Genomic DNA, 20,870 nt, shown 5'->3' on the forward strand with positions numbered 1-20,870 from the left:
GACGCTTTACAGGGATTTCTAGAACATAGAGAAGTGAATAAATAGATAAATAAGTAAACGAACAGAGAAAGGAGACAGAAGGTGAGGTGACGGTCAGTGGTTGAAGGCAGTGCTGAAGAGGTGAGACTTCAGTGATGTTTTGAATGTGGTGAGTGAGGAGGAGTCTCTGACGGTTTGGGGTAGTGAGTTCCATAGGGTGGGGGCAGCGATGGAGAAAGCCCTGTCCCCCCAGGATCTGAGTTTGGTCTGGATGGGGGGGGACAGGAGATTGGCAGCAGCAGAGCGGAGGGTGCAGGTGGGAGTGTGTCTGTGGAGGAGGTCAGTCAGGTAGGATGGGGCCAGGTTATGGAGGGCTTTGTAGGTCATGAGGAGGATTTTGTATTGGATTCTCTGGGGGATGGGGAGCCAGTGGAGTTTATAAAGGACGGGGGTGATATGGTCACGGATCGGGGAGTGGGTGAGTAGATGGGCAGCGGAGTTTTGAATGTATTGAAGTTTATATTGAATAGGCTCAGACATGCATTCTAGGTCATCTGTATTACCTGGAAATATCTCAAAACTGTCTTCGTCTATCTGGAATTGGCTTTTGGGACATTGGGCTTCATTAGCTAGCAGGCAGGGAAATTGGGATAGAGAGGGGCATTATGTCACAGTTGCACGACATTGTCGAGGCAGCATTTGGAGCATTGTTGCTCATGCTACCTGACCTGCTGAGTTACTCCAGCATTTTGTGAATAAATCGATTTGTACCAGCATCTGTAGTTATTTTCTTATACTATTTGGAGCATTATATTCAGTTCTGATCACCCTGTTATAAGAAGGATATTATCTTTCAAGAGAGCTTTAGATCTAGCTCTTCGGGCTAAAGGAATCAAGTGATATGGGGAGAAAGCAGGAACGGGGTACTGATTTTGGATAATGGCAACTTTTTCAGTCATATGGAACGAGCTGCCAGAGGAGATAACTGAGGCAGGTACTTTCAAGGCATTTAAAAGATATTTAGACAGGTCCGTCGATAAGAAAGTTTTGGAAGGATATGGGCTAAACGTGGGTCAGCATAGATGGGTTGGGGCGAAGGGCCTATTTTTGTGCTGTATGACTTTACTGCACCTTCAGCAGTGCTGGGACTCTTTTTAACGCATCTGAAAGCACACACATCTCAGGCAAAGAACACAATTCACCACTGTGCTAAGGAGTCAGCCTGGATTACGTACTTGAGTCTCTGTAGTGGTGCCTCTACATGCAGTCAATCTCACACATAGGGTTGCTAAGACTAACATCAGTACTTACACTTACATAGATCCGCATCGCACCGTCCCACTAAACTGCCTACATGAATAACTTTTACAGCTATTTTGTACAAAATCTTATAGAGGTGTCCAACATCATGAGAGGAATAGATCGGGTAGATGCACAGAGTCTCTTGCCCAGAGTAGGGGAATAGAGTACCGACCAGAGGACATACCGTAGGTTTAAGGTGAAGGGGAAAAGATTTAATAGGTAACTCTTTCATACAAAGGGTGATGGGTGTATGGAACAAGCTGCCGGATGAGGTAGTTGAGGCTGGGACTATCCCAACGTTTAAGAAATAGTTAGGTACATGGATAGGACAGGTTTGGAGGGATATGGACCAAGCGCAGGCAAGTGGGACTAGTATAGCTGGGACATTGTTGACTGGTGTGGGCGAGTTGGGCCGAAGGGCCTGTTTCCACACTGTATCACTCTATGACTCTATGACTCTGTGACTCTAAATTGCAGGAGCCCTGGCTGAGATGTATGAATCATTATCAGACACGGATGAGGTGCCGGAAGACTGGAGCGTGGCTAATGTTGTGCCTCTATTTAAGAAGGACTGCACAGGAAAAAAGCCAGGGAACTATAGACCAGTGAGCCTAACATCTGTAGTAGGCAAGTAACTGGAGAGGATTCTGAGGGATAAGATATATATGCATTGGAATAGACAGGGCTGATTTGTGATAGGTGGGACTAGTGTAGCTGGGACATGTTGGCCGGTGTGGGCAAGTTGGGCCGAAGGGCCTGTCTCCACGCTGTGTCACTCTGTGACTCTGAAATGTAAAAGTACTCACTGCTTCGCTCCCGTATCTTCCTTCCCGTTGCTGATTTCCGCAGAAGACTTCGTCCTGAGCTGAATAGATTGCTTAACTCATCCAGCGGGCTGGTGATGGGCCTGGAGGCAGTGGCGGAGAAGGAGAGCAGCGATACGTTCCCCGTGGAGGAGGAGAGGAGCTTCCCAGCTTCTGTCCTGCAGCTTTTTACCGGCGAGGAGGGTAATCCCGTGGGGTTTGTGGACGCATCTACCCCTTGCAATGCGCTGGGCTTCGGCGATGTTTTGGGAACGTCCGCGTTTGACAGTAATCTTCCTGGACCTGCAAAGCAAGACTCGGAAATGTCCGGTGGGAAAATAAAGTGCGAATTGGCCTTGTAGGGTGGAGTTGGAATCGGTGGGAGAGTAGGGGTGAGCGGGGGCGACGACATCATTCCCGATGCACTGAACATGCCCAGGTCTGGAGAGTCGGGCGGTCCATCTTCTCCCAATTGGTGGCTGGGAAACGGTGGGGACGTGGGCGACATTTCCTCGGGTTGCACGGGGTAATTCAGGTTGGTCTCCAGCACGGGTATCCGCTTCACCTCGAGGGGCGTGAGTGGCGACTCGTCGGAGGCAGGCGAGCACTGGACCGGCGTGGGGGGGAACACCAGCAAGGGGGGCCGGTGGGGCAGGAGGTTGGAGAAGGGGGGCGGAATGTCGCAGCCAGCCCCAACATCGTCGGGCAGCGTCGGCGTTCTCCGTTCAAAACCGGGCGGGGGACGCGCCTCCTGGTGGAAGAAGTAGGAAGAGCAGGGACCGCCTTCCAGTAGACAGTACTTCATCTCCTCGTAAACAGACTCCCCTTGATCGGACTCCACCAGGTAATTGCCTTCTGCGACTCCGGCTCCCCCCATCTCGATATAGACGGGCTCAATGTCGTCTTGGTGCAGCAGATGGAGACTCAGAGTGCCGTATTGGGGCCCGTCAGCAGACGCGGCACGTTGAATGATTCCAATGCCCGGCATTGCCTTGGTCATCGAGCAAGTGAACTTAAGGGCGGACGGCTTCCTCACGTAAATCTCTTCATAGGAACCCGTCAGTCTGGTGTTGGGGCTCCTTTTCGGCTTTGGTGGAGGAATCTTTTTCATTGTGCTGTAGTCATCACTGTGCGGCCTTGGCTTCATCAGACCTGCGGATGGAATGAGTGAAAAGGTCAGGGCCATTTGGAAAGGGCTGACTTCACGCCTTATCTTTTAGTTTAGTTTAGTTTGGAGATACAGCACGGAAACAGGCCCTTCGGCCCACCGGGCCCGCGCCGACCAGCGATCCCCGCTCATTAACACTATCCTACACACACCAGGGACAATTTTTGTATTTGCCCAGCCAATTAACCTACAAACCTGTACGTCTTTGCAGTGTGGGAGGAAACCAAAGATCTCGGAGAAAACCCATGCAGGTCACGGGGAGAACGTACAAACTCCGTACAGACAGCGCCCGTAGTCGGGATGGAACCTGGGTCTCCGGCGCTGCATTCGCTGTAAGGCAGCAACTCTACCGCTGCGCCACTGTGCCGCCCCTCTTCACTGAAATGTCCATATATCTTCCTCTGTATCCAGACAGAGGACAGCTAGCAGAATCACTGCCTTACCAGAGACCTGGATTCAATCTTGACCATGCGCATTGTCTGTGTCTAGTTTGCACATTTTCTCTGTGACCAAGGATTTACGAGGACGTTGCCAGGACTCGAGAGTCTGAGCTATAGGGAGAGGTTGAGTAGGCTGGGACTCTATTCCATGAAGCGCAGGAGGATGAGATGTGATCTTATTAAGGTGTACAAAATCATGAGAGGAATAGATCGGGTAGATGCACACTGTTGCCCAGAGTAGGGGAATCGAGGACCAGAGGGCAAAGGTTTAAGGTGAGGGGGAAAAGATTTAACAGGAATATGAGGGGTATCGTTTTCACACAAAGGGTGGTGGGTGTATGGAACAAGCTGCCAGAGGCAGGGACTACCGCAACGTTTAAGCAACAGTTAGACAGGTACATGGATAGGACAGGTTTGGAAGGATATGGGCCAAAAGCAGGCAGGTGGGACTAGTGTAGCTGGGACATGTTGGCCGGTGTGGGCGAGCTGGGCTGAAGGGCCTGTTTCCAGCTGTAGGACTCTATGACTGCATTGGTAGGTTAATTGTAAATTGTCCATAAGATGTAGGTGAGCTGTGGAATCAGCGGGAGTTTGAAGGGAATGTGAGGAATGAATATAATGGGATTAATGTGGGATTAGTGTGAAATAATGAAGATGTTGCTGGTCTTTGTGGACTTCAGAGGGACTGTTTACGTGCAGTGTCCCTCTAAGGCTTTCTGCCTCTTTGACAGCTGATTCAAATCCCATTCACAGACTTGGACAATGTTCACACTGAGACCCAGCTGCATAGCTGAGCAGGAGCTGTACAGCCCAAGGTGCCAAGATTAGCAGGGCACTAAAACCTTCCAGGTGCAAGTAAATAATTCAGTGGGATTTTTTCAGAAACAGCCCAGAATCTCCAATGTCCTGATCAGTAATAATTCCTCAATACAGATATTTTTTCAATATCAATTTCGGGCGGCACGGTGGCGCAGCGGTAGAGTTGCTGCCTTACAGCGCTTACAGCGCCAGAGACCCGGGTTCGATCCTGACTACGGGCGCCGTCTGTACGGAGTTTGTACGTTCTCCCCGTAACCGCATGGGTTTTCTCCGAGATCTTCGGTTTCCTCCCACACTCCAGGGACGTACAGGTTTGTAGGCTAATTGGTTTGGTATAAATTATAAAAATGGTCCCGAGTGTGTGTAGGATAGTGTTAATGCGCGGGGATCGCTGGTCGGTGTGGACTCGGTGGGCCGACACACGAGGGACAATTTACATTTATACCAAGCCAATTAACCGACAAACCTGTGCGTCTTTGGAGTCATTAGGTCAAGAAATAGTAGTAGAATTAGGCCAATCGGCCCATCAAGTCAACTCCGCCGCTCAGTCATGGCCAATCTATCTCTCCTTCCAAACCCCATTCTCCTGCCTTCTCCCCATAACCTCTGACACCCGTACTGATCAAAAAAAATGTGGAAGGAAAGTGAAGATCTTGGAAAAAAACCCACACGGTCACGAGGAGAACGTACAAACGTCATGCAGACAGCGCCCGTAGTCGGGATCGAACCCGCCTCACTAGCGCTGAATGCCCTTATAAGGCAGCAACTCTACCACCGCGCCGCCCTACAAATAATGTAGTAGGTTGGGAAATTCAATCTATATCAGAAATGGCGTGTTTAAAAACAGCAAATTAAATTTAAAGTTTAAAAAGAGGAGGTAGTTGAGGCAGATACTATAACAGCATTTAAAAGGCAGGTACATGGATAGGAAAAGTTTAGAGGGATGTGGGGCAAACACGGGGAAATGGAACTAGTTTCGATGGGGTAACTTGGTCGGCAGGGATCAGTTGGGCCGAAAGGCCTGTGGCAATGCTGTTTGATACTGTGACTCTAAAAGTGATCTGAAGAAAGATCGTAAAAATCTTTTTAAAATTCTTCAGTCTAAGGTTAAAAGAGCCACATTCAGAGGCTATAGCCTAGAGAATTGTGTACATTTTTCACAAATTAAGCATAATGGTTGTGATAGGCCTGGTTTTTCATATTAATATGTGTTTAACCTCTCTTCTCTATTTTATTTCCGGAATAATCCGTTCACTGTACTATACACATTCAAACAGAAATGTGAATTCTGAAACAGAACAATGATTTTTCAGTTCTAACAGAACATTCATCCATTATGAAAGAAATTCCTTTCAGATACGGTCTGCAGCAGGATCACTAGAACTGATGTAACTCAGATACAGATTTTGTTCTTAATGTCCATGTTTTTTAGCTTAGTTTAGTTTGGAGATACAGCAAAGAAACAGGCCCTTCAGCCCACCGAGTCCGTGCCGACCATCGATTGCTTGATCACCCTAGTTCTATGTTATCACACTTTTGCATCCACTCCCTACAACTTAGGGGCAATTTACAGAGGTCGAAAAACCTACAAACCCACACGTCATAATAATAATAATAATAATAATAATAATAATAATATATTCCTTTATTCGTCCCACACCGTGGAAATTTACAGTGTTACAGCAGCAAAGTGGATAACAAGAGATCACGAGATCATTCATTATAAATAAAAGTAAAGACAAGGATAAATTGTCATCAGTTTACTGTGTATTCCTTAGCTGTTACTGTTGACTGGTCTGCTGGGAGCAGTGCTGGTTGTGCAGTCTCACAGCAGCGGGAAGGAAGGACCTCCTATATCTCTCCTTCACGCACATTGGGGTGAAGGAGTCTGTCACTGAAGGAGCTACTCAGTGCAGTGACAGTGACCTGCATGGGGTGGGAATCGTTGTCCAGCAGCGATGTTATCTTTGCCATCATCCTCCTCTCTCCCACCGCCTGCACTGAGTCGAGGGGGCAACCCAGGACAGAGCTGGCCTTCCTGACCAGCTTGTCGAGTCTCTTCCCCTCCGCTGCTGAGATGCTGCTGCTCCAGCAGACCACTCCATAGAAAATGGCCGATGCCACCACCGTGTTGTAGAAGGTCCGTAGGAGTGTCCCCTGCACTCCAAAGGACCTGAGTCTCCTTAGCAGATAAAGTCTGCTCTGGCCCTTTCTGTATAGGGCACATTGATGTTTTCGGTCCAGTCAAGTTTGTTGTTGAGGTAGACACCCAGGTACTTATAAGAGTATTGGGATAAGGAAGGAGACCAAAGCACCCGTGGGAAACCCAGGAGGGCAGAGGGAGAACGTGCAAACTCCGCACAGACAGCGCCCGAGGTCAGGATTGAACTCGGGTCTGTGGCGCTGTGAGGCAGTGGCTCTACCAGCTGCGGCTCCCTACTGCCCACGTTCACCCGGAGATCGGAGCGTGGGCTGAGGGTAGTGGGCTAGGGTAGAGAGCCTGGGGTGGGGGAGGGGGGAATAGGGGAGGGGCGGGGCGGAGCCACACCCACACAGAGGCAACCCACCATCGCCACTATCAGCAGCAGAAGCACCAGCCTACGGAGGAGGGTGTTGAGGCAAAACTTGGAAACAAGAGAGATTTTACTTGAAATGATTGTACGTAATATTGACACCCAATTCACAAGGAGTAAATTGAAGGTAATTAACAAAAATAAATGCTTTTGTGTTTCACAGTAAATTCAAAGTTCTCTTACGTGCATCTATCTGTGTTTGATCTGACAGCAGTTTATGTTTATGGTTTGTAAGAAGGAACTGCAGATGCTGGTTTAAACTAAAGATAGACACAAATGCTGGAGTAACTCAGCGGGACAGGCAGATCTCTGGAGAGAAGGAATAGGTGACGTTTCGGGTCGAGACCCTTCTTCAGACTGGGTTCTTCAGCGACTGGGCCCTTCTGACCTGCTGCGTCACTCCAGCTTTTTGTGTCTATCTAGGCAATTTATCTTTCCATCCTGGAAACCACGTGGGTAATATTACCCGGATGTGCCAGTTTAGATAATGGGAGAAGGGGAATATTTCAACATCACCCTCTTCCAAACCTTCAGTCTGCAGAAGGGTCTCGACCCGAAATGTCACCTACTCCTTTTATCCAGAGATGCTGCCTGACCTGCTGAGTTACTCCGGCTTTTTGTGTCTATCTTATGTTTATGGTGAATGCTTGAAATGGAACCTATTTATTTTGCCTTCTCTGACATTGAGGCAAACCCACATGGTGGAATAACTCAAAGTGGAATCAGGTTAAGTTATAATTTGTTTGGTCATTTGGGTATGAGATATTTTATTTTATTTTATTTCAGTATAGTTTATAACATTTTTGATTCTGTCATTTTAGATTTCTTTTTTGTTGTTTTTTTGAGATACAGTGTGGAAACAGGCCCATTGGCCCACCGAGTCGGCACCGACCAGCGATCCCTGCACTTTAACACTACCCTACACAAACTAGGGACAATTGTTCTTTTACATTTATACATTTATACCAAGCCAATCAACCGACAAACCTGTACGTCTTTGGAGTGTGGGAGGAAACCGAAGATCTCGGAGAAAACCCACGCAGGTCAGGGGGAGAACGTACAAACTCCGTACAGACAGCATGGAGTCGGGTTGGAACCCGGGTCTCTGGTGCTGTAAGGCAGCAATTCTGCCGGCCCCTCTCAGGTTTGGTTGCCTGAAGATGCTTGTTTCCATCTTATGTCTGCTTCAAGGTGGCATGCAAGCTGCGGCGTTAATAATGGGCCCACAACAGACCCAGTCTCTGCACCACCCCATGTCAAGCAAGAGAGTGTCATTGCGCTAACACCTTCTCAATTGTTCTTACTGCAATGCTCCACCTCGTTTGCAACAAACCTCTTACGGGTGAATGCGTAAATGTTCAACGTGGGCCATCGCCCATTTCACGGGAACGTTCTCTCAGCTTGGCCTTATATTAATGATCAGGTTCAGGGTCAACTTCAGTAGGTCCCAATCCCTGTCACTGTCTGAGGAAAGGAGCGTTTGAAGATCTCACACCTGGCCGAATATTCCAGGCGTCCTCCCTGCCCTCTTGAATATTGTAGACATGGATTATGAGTAGCAGATGTTTAAGCAGATTATATCTGGGAAACATTCCAAATCCACTGGCAAAATAAGTCAACCAGACACACCTGCCCTCCCCAGCCACCATCCGAAGCACTGAAATCCTAATTACACGCTGCGATTTTTAACGGGCAGATCACATAATTCACCATGATCGTTGAGCCAGAGGAGCTATACTGAGATTCAAAATGGCAAAGTGGACCAAGGAACCACTATCAAGGCTTCTTGGAAAAGTATCTGAGTCATGGATCCCAAGGCTATTACCATTGAAAATGGCATTGGGAAACCTAAACATAGACACAAAATGCTGGAGTAACTCAGCGGGACAGGCAGCAGCTCGGGAGAGAAGGAATGGGTGACATTTCGGGTCGAGACCCTTCTTCAGACTGAGAGCCAGTGGAGTGGGAGACATAGAGATAAGGATGGGTAAGGTGAGAAAACGAGACATCAAATGGGAAGGTAATCAAAGAAAATGTAGAATAGATCATTGATTAGCCGGAAGAAGGTGGCAATGAAGCATACAGAGATAATGTTTCATCAGGGGGGCAGTCAGAACTAGAACTGGGGAGGGAAGGAGAGAGAGGGAAAGCAAAGGTTACTTGAAGTTAGAGAAGTCAATGTTCATACCGCTGGGGTGTAAGTTGTCCAAGTGAAATATGAGGTGCTGTTCCTCCAATTTGCACTGGGCCTCACTCTGACAGTGGAGGAGGCCCAGGACAGAAAGGTCAGGGTGGGAATGGGAGGGGGAGTTAAAGTGTTTAGCAAGGTTGGGTAGACGAGGTATGTTTCAGTCGACTGAGCAGAGGCATTGGGAAACTTGAACCTATTCACGAGGAGGGTTGCAAAAGGTGTACGTGGTGAACCATTGAGGAAACAACCCATCTATCTGCTCCACCCAGCACTGACTCCACTACCCATGGCCCAATCTATGGGTTTAACAATGGGCTCATTAAATACTTCAGAGACAATAGGTGCAGGAAGAGGCCATTGGGCCCTTCGAGCCAGCACCGCCATTCAATGTGATTATGGCTGATCATCCACAATCAATACCCCGTTCCTGCCTTCTCCCCATACCCCCTGACTCACATATCCTTAAGAGCTCTATCTAGCTCTCTCTTATATGCATTAAGAGAATTGGCCTCCACTGCCTTCAGAGGCAGAGAATTCTTCATCTCATACCCCCTGACTCACATATCCTTAAGAGCTCTATCTAGCTCTCTCTTGAATGCATTCAGAGAATTGGCCTCCACTGCCTTCTGAGGCAGAGAATTCCACAGATTCACAACTCTCTGACTGAAAAAGTTTTTCCTCATCTCAGTTCTAAGTGGCCTACCCCTTATTCTTAAACTGTGGCCCCTTGTTCTGGACTCCCCCAACATTGGGAACATGTTTCCTGCCTCTAACGTGTCCAACCCCTTAATAATCTTATACGTTTCGATAAGATCTCCTCTCATCCTTCTAAATTCCAGTGTATAGAAGCCTAGTCGCTCCAGTCTTTCAACATATGACAGTCCCGCCATTCCGGGAATTAACCTAGTAAACCTACGCTGCACGCCCTCAATAGCAAGAATATCCTTCCTCAAATTTGGAGACCAAAACTGCACACAGTACTCCAGGTGCGGTCACACTAGGGCCCTGTACAACTGTCCACAAAGCATGAGTGAAAACAACATCCTCAGCACCAAGGGACTACCCAAGAAGAAATTCAAGTATGTTGCCTGCTAGGAAATAGTGTTGGCATAGATGGTCGGCATGGGCCTCCTGAGCTTGGTTTAGTGTAGAAATACAGTTGAAGTGGCTGGTTTAGTGCTCCATGATCTTATGGCTCTAAGCACTAGAACAGCGGCATGGCTACTTTAGAATTGGAATAGCAAATGGAGTAAAAAGGCACAGATGCACATGCCTTTTGGCTTGATATTTAATTTGACTTAGGCTCTCTGGATGGAATATTGCACCATTCTCACCATTCGTTTTGAAGTCCCTCACCAAAATATCAACATCATTTGTCAGGTTTTAAGTGGAGGTTTTTTGGAACTTTACACAACTTTAGTTATCAAGGTAATATAATCCAGGTAATCTGATGAGAATTCACAGTTCGAAATAATGCATTTTGCATAAATTCTCACCTTGCTTGATCAAGTTAACAACTATTTATGCAGGGAAAAAAAACGTGCAGATGCTGGTTTAAAATCGAAGGTAGACACAAAATGCTGAAGTAACTCAGCGGGTCAGGCAGCATCTCAGGAGAGAAGGAATGGGCGACGTTTCAGACTGAAGAAGGGTCTCGACCCAAAACGTTGCCCATTCCTTCTCTCCTGAGATGCTGCCTGACCTGCTGAGTTACTCCAGCATTTTGTGAATAAATACCTTCGATTTGTACCAGCATCTGCAGTTATTTTCTTACAGGAATGAATGGGTGACGTTTCGGGTCGAGAAGTCTGAAGAAGGGTCTCGACCCGAAACGTCACCCATTCCTTCTCCCCTGAGATGCTGCCTGACCCGCTAAGTTACTCCAGCATTTTGTGCCTACCTTAACAACAATGTAACTGGGCCTTTGAAGAACATATTGTTACATTACTTCTGAGGTTTTGGAATTGGATGCTTCTTGGTGTACCAGGCTAATGATGTGGAAATTTTGTGAGCCTGGCAAATTTTATTAAATTGTTGATGCAATGAAATCGATGTTTACATTAATGTCTCTCAAAGATATCTGTTCCCTTCTGTGCCTGGCTTTGCTTTGTCAACAGTATGTAGCAAATCAGGCCTTGGGCAGTGGATGGTAGTCAAATTGTGAATTCTGTTTTACAGTTCTGATTGCACAGTTTCTTCTTCTAATCAGGGGGCACGGGTGAGCAGACGGGCAGGAGGTGCCACTCACTGCTAAATATGCAGTCCCGACCCAAAACATCACCTATCTATGTTCTCCAGAGATGCTGCCTAACCCACTGAGTAACTCCAGCACTTTGTACCTATCCATGTTCTACAGAGATCAGGGGGAGAACGTACAAACTCCGTACAGACAATACCCATAGTCGGGATCGAACCCGGGTCTTCGGCGCTGTAAGCACTGAAAGGCAGCAATTCTCTTGCTGCGCCACCGTGCCGCCCCAATGCGGTGGTAGGCCATTTAGAACGGAGATGAGGAAAAACTTTTTCAGTTAGAGAGTTGTAAATCTGTGGAATTCTCTGCCTCAGAAGGCAGTGGAGGCCAATTCTCTGGATGCTTTCAAGAGAGAGCTCGATAGAGCTCTTAAAGATAGCGGAGTCAGGGGGTACGGGGAGAAGGCAGGAACGGGGTACTGATTGTGAATGATCAGCCATGATAACATTGAATGGCGGTGCTGGCTCGAAGGGCCGAATGGCCTCCTCCTGCACCTATTGTCTATTGAGATGCTGCCTAACCCACTGAGTAACTCCAGCACTTTGTACCTATCCATGTTCTTCAGAGATGCTGCCTAACCCTCCGAATGGTAGGTTGCTCTGGAAGGTTAGATCGCATGGGTTTCAAGGAGAGATAGCTGAATGGATAGCAAATTGGCTCCATGGAAGGAAGCAGAGGGTGATGGTGGAAGGTTGCTTCTCGGACTGGAGGCCTGTGACTAGTGGTGTGCCTCAGGGTTTGGTGCTGGGCCCGTTACTGTTTGTCAGCTACATCAATGATTTGGATGAGAACATACAGGGCAAGATTAGCAAGTTTGCTGATGATACAAAAGTGGGTGGTTTTGCAGATAGTGAAGATGGTTGTGAACGATTGCAGCAGGATCTGGATCGATTGGTCAGGTGGGTGAAGAAATGATTGATGGAATTTAATATAGAGAAGTGTGAGGTGTTGCATTTAGGGATGTCGAACAAAGGCAGGACCTATACAGTAATGGTGGGCCTCTGGGTAGTGTTGTAGAGCAGAGGGATCTAGGAGTACAGGACCTTGATGGTCGAGTTACAGGTAGATAAGGTGGTCAAAAAGGCTTTTGGCACTTTGGCCTTCATCAATCAGAGTATTGAGTATAGAAGTTGGGAGGTCATGTAGCAGTTGTGTGAATGAGACCGCATTTAGAATATTGTGTTCAGTTCTGGGCACCATGTTATAGGAAAGTTGTTGTCAAGCTTGAAAGGGTTCAGAAAAGATTTACGAGGATGTTGCCAGGATTAGAGGGTGTGAGCTATAGGGAGAGGTTGAGTAGGCTGGGTCTTTATTCCATGGAGCGCAGGAGGATGAAGGGAGATCGTATAGAGGTATACAAAACCATGAGAGGAATGGAATGGGTAGATACACAGTCTCTTGCCCAGAGTAGGGGAATCGAGGACCAGAGGACATAGGTTCAAGGTGAAGGGGAAAAGATTTAATAGGAATCCGAGGGGTAATTTTTTCACACAAAGGGTGGTGGGAGTATGGCCAAGCTGCCAGAGGAGGTAGTTGAGGCTGGGACTATTCCCATCATTTAAGAAACAGACAGGTACATGGATAGGACAGGTTTGGAAGGATATGGACCAAGTGCAGGTAGGTGGGACTTGTGTAGCTGGGACATTGTTGGCCAGTGTGGGCAAGTTGGGCCGAAGGGCCTGTTTCCACATTGTATCAATCAATGACTCAATGACTCTGTGAGTTACTCCAGCACTTTGTGTCTTCTTTTGTGAATCAGCACTTGCATTTTCTTGTTCCTATGTCATTTTAAGTTGTGGATCAATATGCATGTGTTTACTGTATTATGCAAAGGACATGAATCAAGCAAGAAAAATGAAAATCTAATTTCCTAAATATAGACACAAAATATTGGAGTAACTCAACAGGTCAGGTAGCATCTCTGGAGAAAATATATAGGGGATGTTTCACATCTGGACATTTCCCCTATCCGAAACATAGAAACATAGACATAGAAACATAGAAAATAGGTGCAGGAGTAGGCCATTCGGCCCTTCGAGCCTGCACTGCCATTCAATATGATCATGGCTGATCATCCAGCTCAGTAACCTGTACCTGCCTTCTCTCCATACCCCCTGATCCCTTTAGCCACAAGGGCCACATCTTAAATATAGCCAATGAACTGGCCTCATCTACCTTCTGTGGCAGAGAATTCCACAGACTCACCACTCTCTGTGTGAAGAAATGTTTTCTCATCTCGGTCCTAAAAGACTTCCCCCTTATCCTTAAGCTGTGACCCCTGGTTCTGGACTCCCCCAACAACCTCACCTTCCCAAAACCTCACCTTTCGATTTTTTTCCAGAGATGCTGCCTGACCCGTTGAGTTATTGCAGCATTTTTGTGTCTACCTTTGATATAAACCAGCATCTGTAATTCCTTTTTATTACATTAAAATCTAATTCCCTGTTCACACCCATGCCTTTAAATGTTTTTCATTTCTTTTACAGCTTGTGTAGATGCAGATAAAATGGAACTCAAAATGAAAAGGTGCTCATTTGAAATAAAACGCAATAGCTGAAAATTTAAATAGATGAGTCAGCATCGGGAAATAAGGTATTAGTAGCTATAAGCTCGAGTAGGACATTTTTGCATTTTTACATTTTACATTTCCAGGATTGTATTTTTGCATAAGCTTTCAGGCAACATAGAACATAGAAAACTACAGCACAGGAACAGGCTCCTAGGTCCACAATGCCTGTGCTGAATTTGGTGTCGAATTAATCTGCCTGCACATGATTCATATCATTCCATACCCTACATGTTCATCATCTATCTATATACTAAAAATCTTGCTTGTTTGTTTGTTTGTTCCTGAACTACAGCCAAAACGGTACACGATAGCGCGTCAATTTTTAGGCCCACCTTACTCACCGTCGTCCCTTTGGTGCTAATGGAAGAAGTTTCATTGAAATCGGTGTAGTATTTTTAGTTATTCACATTTTAAAGTTTAAATCCATCTCCTAGGGAGGGATGGAGGGGGGAGGAGGGAGGATAAGGGGGGTTGAGGGGGATGGAGTGGGGGAGAGGAAGGGGGGAGGGGGTGGGGGAGGGAGGGGGGAAGGGGAGAGGGGAGGGGGGGGAGAGGGTGCTGCACCAATGCAGGAGAGGTTTGGGCCCCACGGATCCACTTGGTCTAGTCCTCTCTAAAGGTTTCTTAAACACCTCGATCATATCTGCTTTCACATCACCCCTTTCTCTCGATCTCTCTCTGTGTGAGAAAATGTAAAAATTGTCCCCAGTGTGTGTAGGATAGTTTTGATGTGCGGGGATCGCTGGGCGGCGCGGACTCGGTGGGCCGAAGGGCCTGTTTCCGCGCTGTATCTCTAAATCTAAAATCAAAAATCTTGCCCCACTCATTTCCTTGAATTTTTCTCCCTCTGCCCTTAAAGCTGTGCCCTCTGGTCTTTGACATTTCCACACTGGAAAAAAGGTTCTGACTGTCTACCCCACCTATCCTCCTCATAATTGTATGCACTTCTATCAGGTCTCCCCGCAACCTTCAATGCACCAGAGAAAACAATCCAAGTGTTGACCAATTGCTCCTTGCAGCTGGTACCTTCCAATTCAGACAGCATTTGCACCCCACCCTCTCCAAAACCTCCACACCCTTCGTGTAATGGGGCGACCAGAACCGCACATAATACTCCAGACGACGTCTAACCAAAATTTATATCGTTGCTACATGACTTCCTAACTCTGTTACACAATGCCCTGACTGACGAAGGCAACCATACCAAATGTCGCCCTTAGCACTCTCTCTACTTGTGTTGCTACTTTCAGGGGTCTGAAGAGCCTTCTGCACATCAGAAGGGCCATAGTTTGGAGATCCCTGGTCTAGACGATAGCAATCTCCTCTCTTGCTTCTCTCAAATACTTTGATTTCAATTCCAGTACAGGAGACCTACACTGATGTTGTGAAAGGTTCTTTGAAATGATTATGAGATAGGTCTTCATGGATTTTAGTGACACGATAAGTTGTTATGTATTCATAGAAGTTAGTTGATCTTTTTTAATGGAACATCAGGGCCTGTAATTTACATATGCAGTCTGCAAGGCTGTTTGGGGCCAGTTAAACAAGCCTGACCTTAATTCACTGCCGATGTAGCAGTTTAATTTTAATTCTCACGCTCACCGCTTATTTAATTATTTTTGATGCTTGTCTTCTTCTCAAGTTATTTAGTTGTCACCCTGCAATGAATTATTTCACTGCAATTCCCAACAATTTTATGGGAGGCAACTTTAAATCCATCAAATCGTTCTTTTGTATTGCATTAATTTTGCTGAAATCAATCTCCTTTTCATGAATTTAGAGACTGTTAATTTTTTGTGCCACTTGTTACAGAAGCCGGGCAGTTTGGTCATGAAAGGTGGACACAAAATGCTGGAGTAACTCAGCGGGTTCAGGCAGCATCTCTGGAGAGAAGGAATGGGTGACGTTTCGGGTCGAGACTCTTCTTCAGATGATATATGACTATTGGTTTCTCTGACTTCAAATAACCCCTGCATTCCCTTTCTCTCCATCCTTCTCCCACCCAAGTCGCACCAGCTTCTCGTTCTCACCTAGCAAACAGCTAACAATGGCCTATTTCCTCTATCATTCCAGAACAAGGGGCCACAGTTTAAGAATAAGGGGTAGGCCATTTAGAACTGAGATGAGGAAAAACTTTTTCAGTCAGAGAGTTGTGAATCTGTGGAATTCTCTGCCTCAGAAGGCAGTGGAGGCCAATTCTCTGAATGCATTCGAGAGAGAGCTAGATAGAGCTCTTAAGGATAGCAGAGTCAGGGGGTATGGGGAGAAGGCAGGAACGGGGTACTGATTGAGAATGATCAGCCATGATCACATTGAATGGCGGTGCTGGCTCGAAGGGCCGAACGGCCTCCTCCTGCACCTATTGTCTATTGTCTGTTGTCTATTGTCTATTGTAATCATCATTAGTTTTTTGCATATCTTTCATTCATATGTCAAAATATCTCGTTTCCCTTTCCCCTGACTGAGTCTGAAGAAGGGTCTTGATCCGAAACATCGGCCATTCCTTCTCTCCAGAGATGCTGCCTGTCCCGCTGAGTTACTCCAACATTTTGTGTCTATCCAGTTTAAACCAGCTACTGCAGTCCCTTCCTGCACACAGGCCATGAAAGGTGGTGTGCAAGTGCACGGATTTCCTTTTTTGCTTCTGATGTGGAAACTGAGAAATTTGGAGCAGAGGTACATAATCAACGGATTAAGCTACTAATGTAAATCCAGTCTTTGGATGTCCTAAATTCCACTAATTATGGACAAGAGTATATGAGACAGAATTTCTCAATAATATAAAATTATAATTTCCCTGTTAAATTAATCTCAACATTTATTCAGAGTAATTAAAAGATATATATTAGGTTTTTTGTAAAATCCAATTTGCACATATAGTGTTATAAGTTTAATTATTTTATATTGTAATGAAGAATGACCAATTTTCCAATCAATTGCTGCAAGGGTGAAGCATTGTAAAAGTGGATGGAGTATAAAATGCACCTTGGCTAACAGTTCCTTTCCATAAAACATTCATTGAATTGACAGATTTACTTCAGGGAGTGAATGGTAGAGTGAATTTAACGGGATTATAAACAGCTCCAGTAAAATACTATTTATTTCTCAGGATTAAATTTGTATTTATGTTGGATGAAAGGTGGTGGGACTTAGAAATGAATGGATGCACTTGACACGGAAATATTGGCTGAAAACCTATCTGCTGAGTGTGATGCATTGGATATCCCTAACAAAGGGCTAGTATTTATAGGATGAACTGAATGGCTTCTTGAGCCATTTGACACCATTTACACTTTTAAAAGCACTGTTATGTCCCAATTATGTTTCAGCATTATTATTTTATTTGTAGCTTATACTAGGAGTTGTTAGAGGCATAGAGTGATACAGTGTGGAAACAGGCCCTTCGGCCCAACTTGCCCACACCGGCCAACACTGTCCCAGCTACGCTAGTCCCACCTGCCTGCGTTTGGTCCATATCCCTCCAAACCTGTCCTATCCATCTACCTGTCCAACTGCTTCTTAAACGTTGGGATAGTCCCAGCCTCAACTACCTCCTCTGGCAGCTTGTTCCATACACCCACCAACCTTTGTTTGGAAAGAGTTACTTCTCAGATTCCAATTAAATCTTTTCCCCTTCACCTTAAACCTATGTCCTCCTGTCCTCAATTCACCCACTCTGGGCTGGAGACTCTGTGCATCTCTACCTGATTTAATCCTCTTGTGATTTTACACACCTCTACGAGATTATTTTCTTTTCAATAAAAATTATGCGAGACTGGGGGGGGAAAAAAGGCAATATATTGAGACAGTTTATACAAGAGCCTGGCAAATCAACCACACATATGTTGAAAGACTGGAGCGACTAGGCTTATATACACTGGAATTTAGAAGGATGAGAGGAGATCTTATCGAAACGTATAAGATTATTAAGGGGTTGGACACGTTAGAGGCAGGAAACATGTTCCCAATGTTGGGGGAGTCCAGAACAAGGGGCCACAGTTTAAGAATAAGGGGTAGGCCATTTAGAATTGAGATGAGGAAAAACTTTTTCAGTCAGAGAGTTGTGAATCTGTGGAATTCTCTGCCTCGGAAGGCAGTGGAGGCCAATTCTCTGAATGCATTCAAGAGAGAGCTAGATAGAGCTCTTAAGGATAGTGGAGTCAGGGGGTATGGGGAGAAGGCAGGAACGGGGTACTGATTGAGAATGATCAGCCATGATCACATTGAATGGCGGTGCTGGCTCGAAGGGCCGAATGGCCTCCTCCTGCACCTATTGTCTATTGTCTATTGTCTAATGTCACACATGATGCCACAAAATGACACAAAAATAGGCAGGTTAACTGTGAAGGCTTGCCCGGTTTAGTATAATTACACACTGTTTCTCAAGGTGAATAATCATTGTTCAAACCTTCATTCGGTGCTTCTCTGGAAGCCGGCGACAAGCATGCAGTCACAGCCTCATAGGAAGCACTCAGCCGCGTATTGGGGTCCCTCTTCGGCTTGGGAGGAGGCTGTTTCCGTGGCGACTGCAGGCCGCTGCCATCATCCATAGTGAACACTGAGTGGAGGGAGGGAGACCTGCTGGACGATCCGATGACAGGGTGTGCCGGTCCATCGGCAAGGCTAGGTACCGGCACCGAGCTGGAGAGGAGATGCTTCAGTGCCCGGCACCCCGAGGGGCAGTCTTCAACCGCCTTTCCACTCCCATTGCCCGATCTGAAATTAAAATGATGTCCAGATAGATGCTGAATTGGAACAATGGGCCTCCTCATGGAGATATAACGCCGGCTTCACACAAAAGCAGGCGACCAAACCCCCCCCACTGTGAGGTGAACATGGAAACACTATTCCCCTGTCAAATGCAAATCCACAAAAGACTGCCTGTCTGCCTCCATTTCTGCACCCTGCTCTTTTTAACTGTTTTATATTTATCATCAAAGATAAGACAAAAAAAATAAATAAATCTGGTGCTGAATGTTTTATTGTCTTGTGCTGCAATGGTGACTTGAGTTCCACCCCTCCCTCACATGCTGCTTACAAGCAGGGGAATGAATAGACGAGAGAGAACACTCTCGCCATTACCTCTGTAGCTGCAGACAGAAGCAACCCCAGTGGGACCAGACAAAACACTCAACTCCTTCACTGGAGCAGACCATTATTAAACGGCAGGCAGACCTTTCACGCACCTCGACATTTTAACAACAATGTTTTACTGATTCAGCGTACCAAACGAACTACAAACCCCCAATCGACATTTTGCTGCATTTCATAAATCAAGCCTTTGGCTGAGAAACTTTTAGTGCACTGCTTTCACTCCATTCTACGACAATATTAAATTTGTATCTTTTGTCCCTTGAAATACATTTACCCCTCGTATTTGTAACACGTACAGCTAATTGTTTGGCCCTTTCCAGTGCACACATTAGGTCAAATCAGGCAGCGGCAGCAATCATTCTTCACTCTGGACATAATAGCAGAGGCACACACTTACCGAATTGTGGCAGACTCGTCGCTGTGTCGTGCCTCTAACTTTCCCCTCATGTAAACTGTGTTGAGCTCATTTCTGATCCTGTCGTTTTCGCGTGCAATGTCAGTCGCGTTCTGAATGACCAAGGAATCGTATGCCTTCAGCCCCATATCTTCCACAAACTGCAGAAACCTTTCAATGGAGTTGACCTCTCGCCTGATGCTCATCCTCTGCTGCAATTTCTGGCGGGCTAGAAATTCTCTGGCAACTAGCGTTAGGGAAAAGAATTATGCATCCGCAGTTCACACAATAAAACGTACTAGTCAATAATGCAGAGCCAAGCACATTACCACCGCCTCTCTGGTGAACTGATATCAAAAACTATAGCTAATTAATAGCCATAAGATATGCAACAGCACATTATTATTTGAGCTCTCTTTATATGGCTCAGTTGGGTTTGATTTGTTCATTTATTTCTGAACTGTTACAAATTAAAAAATTAAATCACAAATTCAAATTTATGTATAAAAATATCTTACAACTAAAGCACAGTTTACAGTTTAGCTTATTGTCACGTGTACAGTGAAAAGCTTTTGGGTTCGATTTGTTCATTTATTTCTGAACTGTTACAAATTAAAAAATTAAATCACAAATTCAAATTTATGTATAAAAATATCTTACAACTAAAGCACAGTTTACAGTTTAGTTTATTGTCACGTGTACCGAGGGTACAGTGAAAAGCTTTTGCTGCGTGCTAACCAGTCAGCGGAAAGACAATACACGATTACAATCGATCTACTTACAGTGTGATAAGGGGATAACGTTTACTGCTTTATTTAGCTCGGAAAGGAACTAAGCTGGAAATATTTTTAATGTTTTGATTACCTTTTTGGCAGATGCCAATTTTCTTCAGCATGAGGAGGCACTGGTCATTAAGGTGATCTGTGTGCCAGTACTTCATAAGCACGTCCCCCTGGCTTACCTGAAAGAGCATTTTGATTTTAATAATGGAAATGCCTGAATGCAAGATAGCAATCCAAAAATGGATTTAAATGAGGCCCTGAAGAATCTTTGGAAATATAGGCATGTAGTTATTTTTGTGAGATTATTTTGCTGCTCTATACATCCAGTTCATCATTCCCAATCTCTTGGATTTGAATTTGAATGGTACAGAAGCACCACAGTAGCGCAGTTGGTTCCTGCGTTGAATCCTGATCTTGGGTGCTGTCTGTGTGGAGTTTGCACATTCTCCCTGTGACCACGTGGGTATCCTCCAGGAGCTCTGGTTTCCATCCGGTCGTTACTCCC

General features: G+C 45.8%; 1 protein-coding gene across 1 annotated transcript in view; it reads right to left on the reverse strand.

The window, feature by feature from the left end:
• Positions 1-20,870, reverse strand: part of myo16 (myosin XVI) — a 249,127-nt gene that overhangs the window by 11,720 nt on the left and 216,537 nt on the right. Inside the window, exons 29-32 of the mRNA XM_078402895.1 lie at positions 20,448-20,544; positions 19,587-19,830; positions 18,504-18,811; positions 2,088-3,236 (exon numbers count right to left, since the gene is read on the reverse strand). Of these exons, the coding sequence (XP_078259021.1) occupies positions 2,088-3,236; positions 18,504-18,811; positions 19,587-19,830; positions 20,448-20,544 (1,798 nt within the window). The remainder of the gene's footprint in view (positions 1-2,087; positions 3,237-18,503; positions 18,812-19,586; positions 19,831-20,447; positions 20,545-20,870) is intronic.

Source organism: Rhinoraja longicauda, chromosome 7 (genome assembly GCF_053455715.1).
Source record: "Rhinoraja longicauda isolate Sanriku21f chromosome 7, sRhiLon1.1, whole genome shotgun sequence".
Taxonomy (NCBI): domain Eukaryota; kingdom Metazoa; phylum Chordata; class Chondrichthyes; order Rajiformes; family Arhynchobatidae; genus Rhinoraja; species Rhinoraja longicauda.